The 20,819-nt window shown below is 31.9% G+C and overlaps 1 protein-coding gene and 1 long non-coding RNA gene across 4 annotated transcripts; one reads left to right on the top strand and one right to left on the bottom strand.

Annotated features, from left to right (window-relative positions):
• The first annotated feature begins 1,703 nt into the window (after positions 1 to 1,703).
• LOC114326112 (52 kDa repressor of the inhibitor of the protein kinase) lies at positions 1,704 to 13,996 on the top strand. The gene is made up of 6 exons (XM_050662411.1): positions 1,704 to 2,044; positions 2,282 to 2,404; positions 3,692 to 3,933; positions 4,430 to 4,533; positions 8,643 to 8,746; positions 13,829 to 13,996. Exons 1-4 carry the CDS (start codon positions 2,040 to 2,042, stop codon positions 4,432 to 4,434), a joined length of 375 nt encoding a protein of 124 aa, XP_050518368.1. The 5' UTR covers positions 1,704 to 2,039; the 3' UTR covers positions 4,435 to 4,533; positions 8,643 to 8,746; positions 13,829 to 13,996.
• Positions 13,997 to 14,656: 660 nt separating this feature from the next.
• LOC114326114 (uncharacterized) lies at positions 14,657 to 20,104 on the bottom strand. Of its 3 annotated transcripts, none has more exons than XR_003651787.2 (5): positions 19,970 to 20,104; positions 17,960 to 18,149; positions 16,878 to 17,124; positions 15,822 to 16,314; positions 14,657 to 14,839 (listed from the first exon to the last, which is right to left on the bottom strand). It is a non-coding gene; the product is annotated as an uncharacterized LOC114326114 (long non-coding RNA). The 3 variants fall into 3 exon arrangements; XR_003651785.2 differs by having other exon boundaries at positions 19,747 to 20,100; XR_003651788.2 differs by lacking the exon at positions 19,970 to 20,104 and adding an exon at positions 18,876 to 19,740.
• Between the last annotated feature and the right edge of the window lie 715 nt (positions 20,105 to 20,819).

The following is a 20,819-nucleotide window of genomic DNA, read 5'->3' as shown; positions in this document are numbered from 1 at the left end:
TGTTAATGTTAGACCAGTCCACTTCCTAAGATTGGCCAGCCATGATATGCGTCTACGTCCAGGGCCTCTCTTGCCCTCAATCTTGTCTTAGAATCAACTTTAATAATCGATAATTATCATTACGCATAATGTGGCCTAAGTAAGCCAATTTTCTGTTCTTTGCGGTGTTAATTATTTCTTTGTCTTCTTAGCCTCTGGAGAATAGTTAACTATGTTAGTTGTGTGGTGTATATATGAGACCTTCAACATACGTCGATAACACCACATTTCAAACGCATCTAACCGTTTTAAGGCATCTTCTGTAAGACTCCAGCTTTCAACTCAGTAGAGGAGGACACTAGACGTAACATCTAAGAATTCTTACGCGTATATTGATACTTAACAAGTTGCAGAGAGTCTTCCTCACACTGTTAAAAGAGCTTATGGCTTTTCAATGTGAGTTTTTATTTCGTAGCTATGATCCCAAGTATCCTTAATATTGCAGCCCAGATAGGATATTTTCTGTACTCTTTCTAGGGGTGTATTGTTTATTCTTGTACTCTAGTTAATTTTTACAAAAAACGCTCTGATTTAGCTTTTTTCATAATTGAATTGTTGTTATATACAATTGTTTCAATCTTGTTCATGTTTCAATTCTTCATTTTTCCATTTTAATAACAATATGGACTATTTTATAAGAAATCTCTTGTTTTTCGGCTTATACAGCCCAAACCACTTACGGGATTGTTAAATAGCTGAAAGCCATCAATACTTAGCATTTTTTGGTGTCTACATTTTGTATGGCACTTATTGGTACTTTCACCTGACATCTGTAATTTTGGTAGCTTGTTCAGTACCAATATTTGCTTCTTTAGTTTATTTCAAAGGCCTGCGTTTTTTACTTCCTCTTAGCTTCCAAAAAGCAGGTTTTTTTAGGGGACAACTAGACTGTGTGGAAACTATAACGAAACTAGAGTTGAATTTGTTGAAAATTCTGAAAACCAGAACAAGTGGTAGCTAATATATGAACAGCACAGTTGTGTGACGTGTTTCTTTTATAAAAGGTTTATTTTTAAATTATGTACTTATCTTACATCTGCTAAATTTTTATTTTTGTACAGTTATTGAAGAAATTTACTTCTAGATATTATTTGATCAATCGTTCTATGCTTTACCACATTTTCCATCATCGCTATTTAATATTTAACTGCTGTGTACCTTTATTTATCCTTTGTGTTTTATTTTTACGTTATTAAAACTTCAGGAATTCGCCAATATAGTAATGAAAGTTGCCTACATTCTGGCTAACTAAAAGATAAATTTATTCTACTGAACTCGTTTCCTGTTAGATTATCAAAGTGGTTTATTTATATTCAAATAATATATTATTTATTTCGTTTATAAAATTCTAATGAATAAATACTATCGTTATTTTCATATGGCACTTTCCACTCATTTTCTGTAGCAAATCACGTTTGTTATGTTGAGTAGACACACCTTTGAAGGAAATGTACTTCAGTTCCATGCTCTTTTATTGTCCAAGGTTTTATGAACTTTCATTGGCTCAGATAACTGACGTTCCGAATATAACCGAAGTCGAATCTTCATAGGCGGAGGCATTTTTAATTTAATATTAGTTCCAACTTCCACCGATTATCGCAAATGGCGCGACGATCGCTTGACAGATGACAGGTCAAATCAAAATTCAAAGTTTGATTTGATTGAAGGAATTTTGAGGAATGGAGAATGAATCATAGATAAGGTATATGAATGAATGAGTGAATAATACAAACTGCAAAAACCAAGTCAAGTCTGAATCCTGAATCTGAAGAGAATCCCAATCCTTTTGAGTTTGGTAATCCTAGTGCCGATGAGACAAATAAACTAATTAGTACTTGGGTCCAAACATCTATTTATCACAAAGTCTCAACTCCATTTACATGCTGTAAGTTCTGTTCCTTTTCTGTGAAAATCTTAGTGCCGATGAGAAAAATAAACTAATTAGTAGATACCTAGGTCCAAACAGCCATCTATCACAGAGCCTCAACTCGATCATCTACATGCTGTAAGTTCTGTCTATTCTGTGGATTAGTTAAAGTACTTAATTGGAAATTAAGGTGTTTTATTAAAATTTTTCCTTTAAGATATTAACAAAGTAAGCTTGTACCTTAGTTTTCATTGTTTTGATACTGTAGTTGTAGTTTATACATTATATTGAATTTATTTGACTGATTTTGCATTGAACTATAGTTTACACCTGTTGATAAGACATGGATTTCCTGAATTATTTGTTTTGTTACAGATCTAGTGAGAGAGTGGGACATTATTGTGCCATCATAATGCGCAGCTGTGCGGCGATCAACTGTAGAAACAGTGTATCAAACTGCAGTTATGGTTTTTTCCGTTTTCCAAAAGACGAATCAAGGTAAGCATTTTTAAATTCACAATGTTTTTATAAATGTGGATATACCTTCTAGAGTAGGTATTAGGTACTTGAAAAATTGGTATTAGCTTCTTCTTCTTCGTCTAGCCATTCACATCCACATCTGAACATAAGCCTCTTCAAGTCTTCCTGTCCATTGTTTTTTATTGTACGCTACTTGTAGCCAATTCTTCCCGGCAGTCCGTTTCAGATCCTGTCCATCTCATAGGATGTCTGCCTCTGGGTCTTTTGTATTGGTATGGTCTCCAGGTTTGAATTGTTCTGTGCCATTTGTTTAGATCGTTCCTAGCTACATGTCCAGTATATTCCCATTTCAATTTTAATGATTTTTGTACCACATCGGTGACTTTGTTTTCCTGTCCTTAAGTGATATGAATAGCATTCTTTCCATCCAAGAGATTGCTCTTTCCATCACGTGTTGAGTGACTCTGAGTATATTCATATTCTTTTTTGTGATTGTCCATGTTTGTGCCCCTTATGTTAATATCGGAATAACGCATGCATCAAAAACTTTAGATCTAAGATGTAGCTGAATTTGTTGATTTCTGAGTATATAGTTCAGTTTGCCGAATGCTGCCCATGCCACAGAATAACTAACCATATGGTTAGTTATTCTGTGCCCATGCTAACTTTCTTCTTCTTTTTATTTCTTCCGTTTGAATTTCCTTATTTAGTATTATTTTTTGTCCTTCCTGAAGTATATATTTATATTCTTCAACATTTTCTATAACTTTGTTATTTATTATTGTCACAGTTTCTTCAGAGTGCATGACTTTTGTTTGGTTTAAATTCATTTTCAGTCCTATTTTAGAAAATTCTGTATGTAGTTCTAAAAGCATGGTTTGCAGTTCTTGTAGGTCAGTAGCTATCAGGATTATGTCATCCACAAATTGTAGATTACTGAGGTAGCGGCTATTGATGTTTATTCCCTTATATTTCCAATTTAGGTTTTTAAAAACGTCTGCCAAAACTAAGGTGAACAGTTTGTATGATTCAGTTGTATGTTGTTGCTATGATTCAGTTTGTATGAACAGTCAAACAGAGTGTCTCCCTGTTTGACTCCCCTGTTTAATGGTACAAGGTTCGTGTATTCATTTTCATTTAGGTAGTATGTAGCTGTAGCTTGGTTCATAGTTTCTTTTATTAAGTTTGTATATCTGCTGTCCATTCTACAATTTTGCATTGGGTTTATTACGGCCATGTGTTATTAACTTTGAACCTTTATATAAAATATTGTTGCAAACGTACTTAAATACTTTGTTATTGTAGAGCTGAGAGATGGGTGTTAGCGGCAGGTAGGGAAGACCTGCTTCAGAGTATAGGAACACTACATATTACCCATCGTCTCTGTGGAGCTCACTTTGAAAAGAAAATGTTTATAGTTAATGATACTAGGAAGACATTGTTATTTCAAGCAGTTCCAACTTTGTTCCCATGCTTGGAAGGTTCAACAAGTAGTGTGTTAACAGATCATAGCTACTGCAGTTTCTTAGATGCCACAAATGCTAGTAGTAAGTCAAAGCAGATAATTTTTTCTAGAATAACATATAATAATATATTTAGAGTTCTATTAAAATTTTACGTTTTCGTTTACTATTACCTTAAGATATCAACAAATTAAGCTTGTATGTTAGTTTTGATCATTTTGATATTGTAGTTTTTATTTATATATATTATACATAGATTTTATTTGGAAGTTTATTTGAAAAAGTTTTTTTTTCCACTTTTTTGGTCAAGTCCAAAAAATTGCAAAAATAGCCTTTTCTTTTTGTTAGACTTACCCTGTTTTCAAATAGAAGAAAATGACAAATATTTTTGAAAGTGTTGTATCCACAGTGGTTTAAAGAAGGCTATATTCATCTTGCACTATTAGGAAGGATGCCCCAATTTTCACCTGTATTTTACCTATTTACCCCAATGTTGTACTGTTTATTACATATTCTGGAATTATTACATTTTTCAATATTAACTTTTCTTATCTGTCTTAATGTAAAATATATTTTGTAGGATAACTTGCCGAGTTTACTTCAAGAGAAGATGAACTAATCACATGGAGACGCTTCACCAACTTTTAATTGCTGAAGCAAAATTATATCCACGGGCATACTAAGGTAGGTTGATATACATACATAATGTATTGAATTTACTTTGATTTAAGGGGTCATATACGTTTTTCGAGCTTAAAAAGTAGTCTAAATGTAATGATAAAACTATTAGACTAATTGATTTCATTTTTTTTTTATTTTAAAGGTGGACTCTTAAGGAACATAAAACATGTGTTAAAAGTTAAAAATAATTAAAAACATGGCGGCTGCCTCTAGTGGCGTAGAACGTGTTTTTTTTTCAGGTCAAAAGGTGGGCATGATTCAGCTCGTAATATTTATCTGAAACAAAAATTGTTTAATTTTTTTCATTTTTTAGAGTCATAGTTCTCGTGTGACGAGAGGAATTTAAGAAGAAAAAAAAAATTATGGAAATGGTCGAAATTAAAAAAAAAGAATGTGTGTGTACTTTGTACGCACGTAAGAAGTTATACTTCTATTATATGATTTAAACGAAATTAATATACTTTTTTTTATATTTTGTTTAAATATTAAACTAATTTATACTTACTACTTCTCAAACATTTTTATTAGAACAGTGCCAAAAATTAAAATAATAAAACACACACAAACACATTAAACAAGCCACAAATGATGTCTGAACATTAATTGTCGAAAAAATTTTCAACTAAATACGTATTTTCTGAAAATACAATTATATAATAAATATACTTACAATCATAAAATGTATTAAAAAAAACAAAAAAGAAAGTTTTTATTGGGACTCGAACCAGCGCTGATAAGAGCGGTTGGTATTGGAATTCATTCGCCTTCTCCGCTTAGCCACGGACACTATGTGTCATTATTTACGAAGATCGACTAACTAAACGGATTAAACTTGTGATATTTTGATATTTTGAAAATTGATCAAATTATTTTAATTTTGAATTGAAATGATTTAGAATTGAAAAAATACAACAAAACAGAGTAAAAAACAATATATTAGGTGAATATTGATAGAAATTTTGATGGTAATCAAATTATATAAATAAAAGTATTACATACTATGTATTTTGGCAGATCAAATAGGTAGGTTTATACCCATGATACATTAACAATTATTACGTACCTGTTGCTTTTAAAAACTATTTAAAAGTCACTACAATATTATAAACTTTTTTGTTTCTGTCCTCACAACAATAAAACTAATATATTATACATTTGTTTACCTTTAGCTTTACCTCCAAACCACAGCTGCCATATCGGATAATTTTTGACATGTCATTTGAACATCCAATCAGAACAAAGTTATAATGCGCATGCGCAGGGCTGATAGGTTTTAACATATAAAAAAATCACCCTCTATCGCCGGTAAAGAAGTATAACTTCAAAAAGTCGTAATTTTCACCAAAAAAATTGTCTTTTTTTTTATTGCTATTCGAAAATGGTTAAATTTAATCAAAAAAGCTCTCGTCACACGAGAGTGAATCTAATTTAGAATATGTATGTCAAAAATGAAGTTAATCGGACGAACGGTTAAGCAGTTATGATGCCCACCGTTTGACCTGAACAAAAAACACGTTCTACGCCACTGGACGCAACCGCCATGTTTTTAATTATTTTTTAACTTTTAACATATGTTTTATGCTCCACCTTTAACATTAAAAAAAATGAAATCAATTAGCCCAATAGTTTTCGTACAATTTATCATTACATTTAGACTACTTTTTAAGCTCGAGAAACGTATATGACCCCTTAATAATACACATCTTTGTTCTGTAAAAATAAATTTTCAATGTCTTCAACAACGATTTAAATTTTTGGTTAATGGTCCAATGCTTGCATGTTTATTACATATTCTGGAAAGATTACATTTTCCTTCTTTTGGCATCATAACCCTGGTTGAGCCCTTACCTGTCTGGCTATGTCCTTCCATTCAGATCTTCTTTGTGCTCCATTGTCTTATATTCATATTCATGGTTTTCAGCTCGTCTTCCATATCATCTGACCATTGACCATCTTGTTCTGGACCTTCCTTTTTTTCGTCATCATATCAGGTTCCATTGTAATATTTTCTTTGCTGTTTTTGCATCTTATTGTCTCTGGACATATCCCAGCTATGAGTCTTTAACTTTTCACAAATCTTACAATATCTTACCCTCCATTTAATTATTAACCTAGTCGTTCTCCTGATTCTTTATATGCAGGCCCTCTTTCTCTTGCACTGGGCCATATATTTTTCTCAGTATCTTTCTCTCGAATGTCATGAGTTGACCTTCATCTTTTTTCTTCATTAACCAGGTTTCACAACCATAGGTTACTATTGGTCTAATTAATGTTCTGTAGATAGTCATTTTGATTCTTTTCTCTAATAATTTCCATGTCATCAATCTTTTATTAGCATAGTATGTATGATTACCACTTAGTCTAGTCGAAACATAGGGGGTCCCGTGGGCACTTTTAGTTCGCCACGATTTGATGGTGGTATTATAGGTTTTTTGGGTCGCTGAATCCATCGGAAGTGGTCTGGAAGCCCAAAATGTGGTGCGTTTAATTGTTATTAATAAATTATGGCAAAATTGGGTGTTTTTCAGGAATTATTAGAAGTCCTTGTAAATAAATTGATAGTGTTAAGGTCGTCTCTGGTGTATTTTTGTTCGCTTAATCGAATGCGACTAGTCGCGATTACTCAAAATATGTTCTTATTTTGTTAATAACAAAATAATTGTTTATTCGCCGAAAAGCTCGAAATGTGTTATCTACAGCAAGTTTGTAGTCTTTTTCATAGTATTTTTATACGCTAAATCAATTGTCACTAGTCGTGATAGCTTAAACCACGTTCCGAATTTGTTATTAATAAATTATTGCAAAAATAACGGTTTGTAGTACGTTTACTCACGGTTTTTGCTCTATATTTTAAAAAACCACTTGGGAGTGACATAAAATTTGGCATGCACGTAGCTAACATGTCAAACAAAACAAGTGATATTGTGCCGATGTATGATTTTACCCTGGGGGTGAGTTTCACCCCGTATCTGGGGTGAAAAAAGAAACCTTTAAATAAGTCCGAAATTGGATAAACTGATTAATTCTAAACAACTTTTGTTCTATAGAGTTTTTTCACTAAGTCAATACTTTTCAAGTTATTTGGTTTTTTTGTTGAAAAATGAAAATATTCACTCGCAAATAACTCGAAAAGTATTGACTTAGTGAAAAAACTGTATAGAACAAACGTTGCTTAGAATTAATCAGTTTATCCAATTCCGGACTTATTTTAAAGGTTTCTTTTTTCACTCCCGAAACGGGGTGAAACTCGCCTCCAGGGTAAAAGCACACATCCGCACAATATCACTTGTTTGACATGTTAGCTACGTGCATGCCAAATTGCAAGTCAGTCCAAGTGATTTTTTTAAATTTAGAGCAAAAACCGTGAGTAAACGTACTATAAACCGTTATTTTGCAATAATTTATTAATAACAAAGTCGGAACGTGGTTTAAGCTATCACGACTAGTGACAATCGATTTAGCGTATAAAAATACTATGAAAAAGACTACAAACTTTCTGTAGATAGCGCATTATTTCGAGCTTTTCGGCGAATAAACAATTATTTTGTTATTAACAAAATAAGAACACATTTTGAGTAATCACGACTAGTCGCATTCGATTCAGCGACCAAAAATACACCAGAGAAGACCTTAACACTATCAATTTATTTACAGGGCTTCCAATAATTCCTAAAAAACACCTAATTTTACCATAATTTGTTAATAACAATTAAACACACCACATTTGGGATTCCAGACCACTTCCATTGGATTCAGCGACCCAAAAAACCTCTAATACCACCATCAAATCGCGGCGAACTAAAACTGCCCACGGGACCCCCTATGCGGCGACTAGACTAACTGGAAATATGTGCATTAATTTCACTACTTTCGTAATTCTTCTGATTGATTTCTGTGCCGAGATATGTGAAGGCATCCACAAGTTCATTGGTATAGTTGTCTATTGCGATATTATTTTCATTATCAGGTGTTCTGTTGACAGCAATGTTCTTCGTTTTTGTTTCGTTTATTTTAAGCCCCCTTTTTCATGCTTCGGGATCAATTTCCTTGAACGCTTTTAATCATTACTATTAACTTTTCTTATCTGTCTTAATGTAAAATGTATTTTGTAGGATACCTTGCCAAGTTTACTTCAAGAGAAGATGAACTGATCACGTGGAGAGGCTTCACCAACTATTTATGGCTGAGGAAGAGTTATACCCACTGGCATACTGAGGTAGGTTGATATCCATTATGTATTAGACTTATTTTGCTCTGAAGCTATTTTATTGCGGCATATTAATGCATTTTACTACTTTTGTTGGTAATATTTTACAATTTTATTACAAAGTTAAGCTTATTTGATGTTTTAATTTTCACTTCAGAAATTTTTCTTAAAATACAAAACCTTCAAACAAATTTTCTTTTTGTTACTTGGTTAAGAATTCTAATAATTTAATTTTATCTAACTCATTCATTTTAAAGTAGATGACTTTAAAATGATATTGCCAATATTTTGGCAATATCATCTGGGACTTGGAACGCAACTCAAAACTATTAGATGATAGTTCATTTGATTAAATGAATGTAATAGCTTCAGAACAATACATTTGATATTATCCTAATTTACTATTTTATCAGTTGTTTGTATTGTCAATTTTTAATAATCCACCACTTTTAAATCTTTTTTGTTCCCAATTATATATTTTATAAATTCTGGCATAATGGCAGATTTACACTAAACGCACAGTTGTTTGTTTTGTTTCTGCTTTCTAGAACTTGAAAAACAAAAGCAAAACTTTTGTTTCCATCAAGCGCACTACATTTTGTTTGAGTTTTGTTTACGGTCCTTTTCCACCGGTTGTCATGGATTTCAAGTACAGTTTTTTTTTTGTATTTCTCTTCGATAACCAACTAACATGTTTAGGCAAGATTTTTGAAGTTATACTTCTTTAGGCGCGATTGGGAGTGCATTTTTATTATTCTGCGCGCATGCGCACACAGACAGTGTGGAGTTCGTTGCTAAATCTTTTAAGTTATGTATGTATCAGTCCAAAAAGGGCGTGGAAAGAATATATTAGTGTTTTTAGTAAATATATTTATTATAATTTTTGTGTATTTAAATTTGTCTTCCTCGGAAATAAGATAGTAAGTAATATTTAAAGTATTTTTCTACTTCACTTGATCTATTTGTCACGTCTGGCAATCTTGTAATCCGTAAAAACAAAGGGAGTATAGCTCAGTGGTAAAGCGTTCGACTGGAGATCGAGAGGTCCCCGGTTCAAGTCCGTGTATTTTCTATTTTTTTTTTATTTTGGTATTGTTTTAATAAATATTTTTGGAAAGTAGTAAGTAAAAATAATTACACTTTTATAAAAAAGAACTTTTTTATAATAAAACGTTTTTATTATTTATAGGGCAGAAGATAAAATAATTTGACGATATAAAATGCCTAAAATTCCAAAAATTACACTATAATAAAAAAGTACTTTTTATAATAACACGGTTTTGTTATATACAGGATACATGTTTCGAAAGAATAAAATATGAATTTTTAGTAGGTGTATTAACTGTTAAAATAATTATAGTTCCAAAAATTACACTAGTATAAAAAAGTACTTTTTATAATACCACGGTTGTTTAAAATGGTATATATAATATTTATATATAATAATTAACTTATAAAATATGAATTTTAAGTATATCAACTTTTAATAATTATTTATTAAAAAAATTAAAAACAGATACGCAACAGCCGTGTTCGAACTAGGGAACTCTCGATCTGCAGTCTAATGCCACTGACCCACCATCAATTTGTAGATATCGATTTATTAACGTACTTTAAAATATAATTTCATTAGTCACATTTTTAAAATAGTTTGAAATAAAAAAATCGATTTATCCATACAGGGTGATTGATTAGTGGAGTAAAGCTCCGTAGATCAGTTATAGTAATAGGTAGCAATAAAATTTAATAACAAAAATTGTAGCCAACTTTGATTACAGATTGATAATCAGTAATCGTAAATTGTCAGTTTTAGACAATTCAGTGATGACTTACCTAAAATTTGGACAGATTTAGACCCGTAATTAATAATTTGCTATGAAAAATGAAAATATCTCGAAAACTAATAAATTTAGACATAAAAATTAAAGTACGGTAATGATACTTTTCGATAGTGATATAAAATACAGGGTGTTTCATTTAAAATTGCTGAGAAAATAATGTACTTTCGTTTTGGCTCACCCTGTATTCAATATAAAGAAAATTATCAATATCGATCATTCATGAAAATTTTGACAATAAATAAAAAAATATGATATCAATAAACCATTGCCGTTGTGCTTATTTTTATTTATACAGGGAGTTAAACTTGTTACGATTTTCATGTAAAATTATTTATAACTTTGTAAATACCCTGTATAACATACTGAACCTTTATATTTTTGTAATGGAGAAGTTAAGAAGATTTCGAATATAAAATAAAATACAGGGTGTTCTATTTAAAAAAAAACATAACTTTGATCTGCCACTATGTTATCGAACACCCTGTAACATTCTAACTAATTTTGTAATGTGAAGTTCAACGTTGGCTACAATTTTTGTTATTAACTTTTATCGCTATCCATTACTATAACGGATCTACGGATACCCCACTAATCAATCGCCCTGTATAATAGCAGTTAAATATTGCATTATTAGCTAGTTCTAAGCTATTCTGAAAATTTCACGTGCCTAGGTAGCCTAGAACTATTTTTAAAATGGATTACAAAATTTGTGGAGACCGTGGCAACAACCAAACCAAGTATATAAAAACGTTTTAATTAGTTTAGTCTTTAAATAAAATGCAAATAACCTGTTGAAAGTATATTTATTTCGTTGAAATCATATACTAGAAGTATAACTTTTTACGTGCGTACAAAGTACACACACATTCTTTTTTTATTCCTAGGTGTATCTGGTCGTTACAACTTTGAAAACAGTTTATTTTTGTCATGCTCAAAACTTATTTTATTATAATCAAACTATTTGATGTAAAATGGTGTCCCGCACCCGATTTTTTCATTCTTTTATACTTCCTTTTTTCACGTTGATATTGTGAAATTATGTTTTTAATTTTTCTTTCCATTTCTATCCAGTTGGTATCAACAGACAACTGGGCCAATTTCTTGTAGGAATGAATTTTTTAAATCTTCTTCTTTGTGGTCTCATTCTTATTTTCTTCCCTTGTTCTCCTGCTTGCAAAATTCTTAGGATGTTTCTTCCTTGTTGCATTAATAAAACTTGTCCCAACCATCTAACTCCCTGTGCCCTGATTTCTGTGTTACTTTAGGTCTCTTATACATCTCCTTTATCTTGTGGTTTGTTTTTCTGTACCATTCCATGTTAGTCTGCTTTATACCACCTAAAACTTTTCTTAAGATTTTCCGCTCACAAATCTCTAGCTGTGTTTTGTCTTTCTGATTCATTGTCCATGTTTCACATGTATTGTTGTATAATTTTTGCACCATATTATTGTTTTTATGCACCAATCCGCATTAAAATCCGTCTTACTGCAAAAAAATCGACACTTCAATCCTTCAATACCTCGACTAAATATATTCTTTTCACACCTTTTCTTGCACTTATATATTTATACATAATTTAGCAACTAAACGCCATACTGTCTGTGTGCGCACGCGCGCAGTATTATGAAATTGTACTCTCAATCGCGTCTAAAGAAGTATAACTTCAAAAATACAGAACTTTCGGCAAATCCATATAATGAAAATATCTACCATGTAGGTATGTTTTGCCTGGTCTTGGACTTAATTTTACAACACGCTATTGAAATTTCACAACGCTTAAGTGGAACTGGGCAGGGCACTTAGTTCGAACAGAAGATGGACAGTGGACAAGACGAGTCATGGAATGGAGGCCCAGAAACTACATGGTGTCTAGAAACTCTACCGACAAACGAAGACAGGATATTCCTCAGATAATTTAACCCAATTCACCTAGTCCGAAAATGCTTCCTAAAGGAGCTAGAGCTATTTGAAGATGGCGTCTTGTAATTAGTTTTTCTTAAATATCTTCAGAACGCTTCTATTTAAAAAAACGAAAAGTGGTACCCATATTTATCTTCCAAAGATAAATCGATTCCATCTATCGCAAATTTCTAGTACCGGTCATAGGCGCCCGTTTTGGGTGGGGCTACAGTTATATTATCGCATAACTTTTTTGTTTTTAGTTTTCAAGCATTTTTGAGTCGGGATTATTAAAATATAAGGTATTACAGTACTAAAAGGTACTCTTACTTTAAGTCTATAGGATACACCTTTTTCTAGAAAAATCGATTTGAAAATTTTTCGTTTTTTGAATATCAAAAAAAAATTCAAAACAAAACTATTTAAAAAAACGAAAACTGGTACGTTTATTCATATTTCAGAAATGAATCGATTTCATTAATTGCGAATTTCTAGTACCGGTCATTTGCGTCCGTTTTGGGTAGGTCAACGGTTATTTTATCGCATAACTTTTTTGTCTTTAATTTTTAAGACTTTTTGACACTAGATTATTTAAATTATGAGGTATTCTAGTATTAAAAGTTACTCTTGCTTTAAGTTGGTAAAATACACCGTTTTTTCTTTGAACATTTTTTTCAAATTCAGTAAACGAAAAATTTTCAAATCGATTTTTCTAGAAAACGGTGTGTTCTACCGAGTTAAAGTAAGAGTACCTTTTGGTACTAGAATACCTCAGAATTTGATAATCCAGTATCAAAAACGCTTAAAAGATAAAGACAAAATAGTTATGCGATAAAATAACCGTTGCCCCACCCAAAACGGACGCCTATGACTGGTACTAGAAATTCACAATGGACGAAATCGATTTATCTCTGGAAGATAAATATGTGCACCAATTTTCGTTCTTCTAACTAGAAGCGTTCTGAAGGTATTTAAGGAAATAATTACAAGACGTCATCTTCAAAGAGCTCTAGCTCCTTTAGGAAGCATTTTCGGACAGGTGAATTGGCTTAAATTGTCTTAAAATTATCTGAGGAATCTCCAGTCTTCGTTTATCAGTAGAATTTCTGGACACCCTGTATAAAAGAAGCTGAAAACGGTCACCAACTAGATGGACCGACCGATAAAATAAGTAGTAGGAAACTGGCTACAGCAGTGTACCCGATTGGTTGATTGATTGATGTTCTTCTTAGTTTTGCTCTTATCCTGACAAAGATAAAACTACATAATCTTATTTCTTTTTTTTTGTTGGTACAGCCGTTTTTGAATTTAATTTCATCCATTAACTAACTTGTTTTTCTTTCTTTTTTAGTATAGAAGCAGAGAACTCAGAACTCGGAGAAAACTACTGTTGCAGACTCGTCATCTCCAGAACTAATCTATTCAAAGGAATAATATGCGTATCAACTTCCTTGTGATTATAAAAAATGTATCTGTACAAATGTCTCTGTAATAAATAAAGTATGTATTTATAATAAAACGCCTTTTATTTTCCACAAAATTAGACCAAATCCCTTAAAAATTACATTTTAAATCAAAAATAAATAATCATTTTTAAATAGCAAATTTATTACATCTTAAAACAAAAAAGAAAACTTCCATAAAACTCTGGACTAAATCGAAAATAAATAAACATTTTTAAATACGCCCGAAACTAGGCAACATCTATTACATATAAAAAGAAGAAAGATTCCTGTAATATGTAGTTCGGCTACTGTCTAATAGATGGCGCTGCAGCGAGACTTCGTCTCTCATCACATAATAGATCTCAACCAAGAGACTATCTTCTCCAAACAGAAACTAGCAAAGTAAATCTTCTCAGGGGATTGAAAGACAGTCTGGCTGAAATTGTGTTTTAGCCCACCCGCCCTTTATTTTTCCACCTTTTTGATGTTTTACTTAAGTACCAAAAGTTCGCGATTGCTGTATGTGTATGTAAGTGTCCCCATCTTTTAGGGGGCCCCGAACTAAAGATTTTGGAATAGTTTTAAAGCATTATAAGAATAGTTCCTGTATAAATATTTTTATGTCTCATTACTTTTGTGTCAATTTTGTTTTTGTTGAACTTTGCCTATTATGGACACCATCTGAAAATTGTTATTGAATAGGAATTTTTTGGAGAAATGATACACATATGAAATTCATTTAACATTTTATTAGAAAACCGAAAAAGTTATACACAAAATTAATCTTACAACTGAAAAATAATACATTTTTAATTACTTTTTGACACAATATAAATTCAGTATTTGAAGTGCAATTATATGGAGCTCATGGTGAAGACTGGACGTTTCTGAGATACAGTTGTCTGCTTCTTTCTTATCTGCAAATAATAAAAGTTTATTAGAACATATTTTTGTAAAATAAACAGTGGTAATTTTTTTAAAGGAAAAATTAATATTTCGATTGTAAATAATATACGGGGGCATTTAGCACAATTTAAATCGATGATAAATACAACACCTAGAGACTTGCAACTTTTTGCATTGTGTTCAGGATGATGTCAGGAAGAAAATCTACTATAGAAAAATGGGTGGACATGCATAGTTGCATTTTAAAGTGCATAAAATGCATCCAAAAGTGCATAAACATGTCAAAATAAGCATATTAAGCGCAAGGATTTTGTTACTCGGGGGGTTTTTGGGGTCGTTAAACACGACTACGCCATCAGAACCGACCTCAGGAGCACCTGGTGGCCAGGGTCACTGCTGAGGCACGTCATCTTTTGAAGTTTCGAAGGTTCTCGGCATTAAATTGATGCAAATAGGTTACTCGGGCGGTTTTTGGGTTTGCTAAAATGAATACGCCATCAAAACCAACACCCGGAGCACCTGGTGAACAGGGTCGCGTCATATTCTGGAGTTTCGAGCGACATCGGCACTAAATTGATGCAAATAGTTACACGGGAGATTTTAGGGGTTATTGAACACGAATAAAACATCAGAACTTATGCCCGGAGCACCTGGTGCACACGGTCACATCTAACACACGTAATCAACAGAAGTTTTGAAGGTTTTCGGCATTGAATGCATATAAATAGGTTACTAGGCGATTTCTGGGGTTACTGAACACCAATACGCCATCACAACTTGCCCCCGGAAAACATAAACGAACCACCAATATAGCAATTTTTTTTCCTTTTTATGACTGATTAATTGTAAGATGTATTTTAAATCAGAGTTTTAAACTTTAAAAATGTTCTCCTGAACAAAACGAAAAATGTGACTTGTCAAGTGAAAATTTACAAATGTACTGCTGTACAGCAAATTTAAAATGATCCACATATTTAACACATTTAAACGTACCTGATAAGAGTTTTTTTAAATCAAGTGGACAAACCATCCAGACACACTTGCTTGAAGAAACAGTAGACTTATGGGTCCAAAATTTAGATTTTGTATGTCCAGTGTCCCACGTCTCATCCAGGTAATAAATTTTATGACCATCATTTCGCTTAGATATAATTTTCTTTAAATATTTCTCTCCACAAAACAATCTCATTTTTTTCTAACATGCCCTGTATTTCTCGTTTTTGATACTTAAAATTAAGTGTATTGAGAAGTTTATAAAATGATATTCTTTTTTCATTTTCACCTTTTTTATTATGGCACTACGATCAGCTTTGTCTACTAAATTGATTATTTTGTTGTGAGTCCCAACTAACTCTCGAGTCTGAAAATCTCTTTGTATCTCTTCATCTGGACATTACTGCTACGTCATCTTGTTTGAGTTGAGGTCTCTTAGCTGTAGCAAGAGTTGTTCATACACAATGTCGACTCTCCATTAATTGGTCCAAAACTGTAAAAAATAGAACTATATGTATAATATAAAACAAAATGCAAACAAAAACAATTTTTCATTTCCCTTATTTTTTGTCTTCCCACAAAAATGGTACATATATACAACAAAGGAGATATACAACAATGTACAAACTACAGGGCTATAAAATTACTTAGCTACACCATGAAAATATGGAAGAGAGTAATTGATAGACGGATATGTGAAGAATCCGAAATATCCGATAATCAATTTGACTGTACGCAGGGCAGATCAACAACAGATGCAATTTTCATTATGTCAGTTGATGGAAAAATAAGGGAATAAAAAAACAAACGCTCACATGGTATTCATTGATTTTGAGAAAGCATACGATAGAGTTCCTCGAGAGATTCTGTGGTGGCCACTCAATAAGATAGGAGTCCCTGGTGAATATGTAAAGATTGTGAGAGATGTGTATGAGGGATTAACACCTAGTGTTAGGACAGGTGTGGGAGAGACTGATAAATTTCTCCTAGTTTAAAAATGAGGTATAGTAATCATTAATTTTCATAGAATATAAAAAAAAAATTCAAAAAACTTACAATATTATAGTCTAATCTGAGTCATCTATGTTATCTTCAGGTTCATCAGTCGTATCCTCACCTAGCTCCACAACTACTGGTTCCATTGTACCAGTTCCACGGTTTCAATGTAGTTATCAAGCCTCCACATATTTTGCTCCTATTTCACTGCATGCTCAATACATTTTATCCTTGCTACTTAATTTTTTTGTTTGAGCCCATATAAGTTCAATTGGAATTAGTTCACAATAGTATGGCGACAATCGAACTACAAACCAAAAACTAAATCAACAAAGGACAAACATTAAAATATTCTAAAAGAAATGATGGTACAGATTTGATTACAGTACAGAGTCTCTACTATTTCTTCTTCTTCTTCTACATCACTACAGTCCAAATTGAGCCTTGGTCTCCTTTATTTTTTGCCTCCACCTTTGCTTGTCTGTGGCTGCTCTTCTCCATACACGGACTCAGATAATTACACTGAAAGGATTTGATTTCAGTTCAGTGCCCCTACCCAGGTGCTCCAATGAGGAAACAGTTATTCCGAAATACATATAAGCACATAGTAGAGGATCTGTACTGTAATCAAATCTGAACCATATTTTCTTTTAGTTTATACTTTATTGACTTTTATGGATATTAAAGGAAATAATTTGCTAAGATTATTATCATGGTGAATGACAGGTCATGAAATGCAATTTTAGATTTCCTTTGTCGAGTATTTCGCCATTCTGTTATGCTTTATTTTTCCAACTTAAAAAGCTCAGAGGATACTTAATTTCGAATTTTATTTCCTGACTTATTTAGGTAACTTTCGATTAAAATATTGATTAGGAATATTTCAATCTGTTTGTCCTTTGAGCAGTGTGTGTTCAATGTTTTATTAATTTTAGTTAAATGTCTACAACGTTCGGGGATATCTTCCCCCTTTTTTTATGAAATGCCCCTGATGATGCTGTAAGAGTGAAAGTACTGGGTTTAAAAATTGCTTCTAAATACTATTACTAGAATATTATAAAATAAATCTTGTATTTCGTGTTTTTGATTTGTCAAATAAACAGTCTATTAATATGGTAGCCAGAATATAATGATTTACTTACCATGCTCAATTCCTGGTGAAACTGGATCCAGTTTTCCATCTTCATAACCAGTTTCATTTAATAGAAACCTCTTTTTCAGATAAAAGTTTCTTCATTTCCTTTCCTTATGACCAAAACCACTTTTATGTTGCCTTCTGTTATGTTCAATAGGGTTTAACTCGCAAGGGTATGGTGGAAATCGAACTACAAACTAAATTATCAAAGGACAAACATTAAAATATTCTGCTATACTATAATATATATTATACCTCATATCGCCCACTGTAGTAATGAGTTAGCCTGCTTACACAACTATAATATATTATGATTCCATGTATGCAGGCTCACTTTATGAGATGTAATATATAAGATATAATATATCTACAGTCAGAAAAATGAAAGAATACCCATGAACAATCACATTAATCACGTATTTTGTATTTGCTGTCTTTTTCTATAAATAACAAACATTTGTTATAGAAAAAGACAGCAAATACAAAATAAGTGATAATAAGATGTAGAGGGGATATTTAAAAATTCGCGAACGCCAATAGTGACAAGTCTGTAAACGTTTACTGGAAATTTGACATAAATGTCAAAGTGATTACTTAATTTAAAATTAAAATTAAAATCATTAATTATAAAAAATATTAGTTGGTCAAAGCTGTGGTATATATTTTTACCTTAAATATACTTATGTTTTAAATACTGAATTTAAATTTTTTAATGTTCCGTAATATATAATTATAAATTAATCTATTAATCTTAGCACCATCTACACGATAATTGTGAAAGTATCCGAAGTAAGAAATTAATATTTCACCAATAAAACATCAAAATGATTAGCAAAATCTTTAAAAAATTGATTACAATTTAATTACTTTTTTGCGTTGTAAATATTAAGCCATAACAATTAAATAATAAATTTAAAAATTACCGGTGAAAGTTGCATTAGTAATCCGCTAGGAGCGACACCAGCGAAACTCAGAGCGTATAGGGCTTTTCATTCACAGTCATTTGTTTCGAGCTTCCGTCATATGTTGTATAATCCGTGTATATTAATATTATACACAGATTATACAACATACGACAGAAACTTGAAACAAATGACAATCGATGAAAAGCGATATTCTTTCATTTTTCCGACTGTAGGGTTCTCAGTAAAAAGAGTATAAGTAAGAGTATAAGTAAGAGTAAGAGTATCAAAAATGGTCAAAATCTTATTTGTGCGGAAAAACACTAAAAAGGACTATATCTTTACCTTGATATCATTAGAACAAGTCAATATGGTAATATAAAATAAATAAAATTATTTGGTCTTGGATAAAATTGGTAGTAGATATGCTAATTAATTATCGTTTTTTGCTTTTCCTGGAAAGTTGACTAAATTAGGCCCGTATTTATAGTCGAGTCTCGAGACCTCGTCGGGTCTCGAGACCGACCTTGAATAAAATTTGTGTGTAAACTAAATACAACTTTTATTCAAGGTCGGTCTCAAGACTCGACGAGGTCTTGAGACTCGTTTATAAATACGGGCATTAGACTCATACTTCTTTTACTGAGCACCCTACCATTATTGTAGATTTAATATTCAAGGATCTAGGGGTCAGAAGATGGAGGGAAGTTTCCAGGAATCGACAGGAGTGGTGACTTCTTTGCCAGCAGGCCAAGATCTACAACGGATTGTCCAACCAACCACTTATGATGATGATGATTTAATTAACAAATTTCCATCAAGTTATCAGAATATACAATTATTCTTTAAAAGGAAATGAAATAATAAAAGTTAAGACACAAAAACGATCTACCTTAGCCATGGTCATTCCTAATTGCTTTCTCACTGAAGTTCCAAATATTTTAGATGAAAACATACAATTCAAGTGAAATGTAGTACGAAAAAAGTTGTACCGAACATTCATGGTCATTCCTAATTGCTTTCTCACTGAAGTTCCAAATATTTTAGATGAAAACATAAAATTCAAGTGAAATGTAGTACGAAAAAAGTTGTACCGAACATATATTCAAACTCACATTAGATCAGCCGAATCAATTATTTTTTATTTTTATTACTGTAATAGGGCTTTTCATCCATTGTCATTTGTTTGGAGCTTCTGTCATGTGTCACATAATATTAATGTATCTACGTCATACGTCTTTGGTTTGTATCATTGGATATACCAATGGATATACCAATAACATATGACGTAGATATATTAATATTTAGTGACACATGACAGAAGCTCGAAACAAATGACTGTGAATGAAAAGCCCTATTCGCTCTGAGCGTTAACAAAGTGTCAAAGCAAAATCGACCGACCTGCTCATGGTGGCGGTTTTTTGAAATTTTATAAGGACGCTTTGTGTATGTTAAAATGAGACATTTAAAAAAATATCGTGTCACGTTAGTGATATTATGTATTAATATAAACAGAAAATAAAAACGCACTATAAATTCTTCACTTTCCAATATTGATTATCAGTTTGATTTTGTATGCATAACCTCACTATCGCAGTTTATGTCAATAAATATTTATTAACGAAAAAGAAAATATTTTGTTGCACTATAAATTACAGTATAAATTAATAACTAATGAATTCTATCAATTGTATTCGGTTATTATCACTACAAAATAAAATATTCAAGTTTAACAAAATAATCCCAAAGACTCAATGTTAAAACGTCCTTACAAAATCTGACAGCGTATCACGTGACTGTACGTAGAGGGGAGACGCACGGAGCCAATAGCAACAAACAGCAAAAAAATACAAATTTTTAATAAATTGCAGCGCTTTTTCGATCAATTGGCAGAATACGGAACTAACTATTAAAAATCACCTCCGCCTATGAAGAATCGAGTTCACTTATATCCGGAAAGTCCAA

Source organism: Diabrotica virgifera, chromosome 9 (genome assembly GCF_917563875.1).
Source record: "Diabrotica virgifera virgifera chromosome 9, PGI_DIABVI_V3a".
In the NCBI taxonomy this organism is placed as follows: domain Eukaryota; kingdom Metazoa; phylum Arthropoda; class Insecta; order Coleoptera; family Chrysomelidae; genus Diabrotica; species Diabrotica virgifera.
This window is presented reverse-complemented; position numbering and strand designations above follow the sequence as displayed.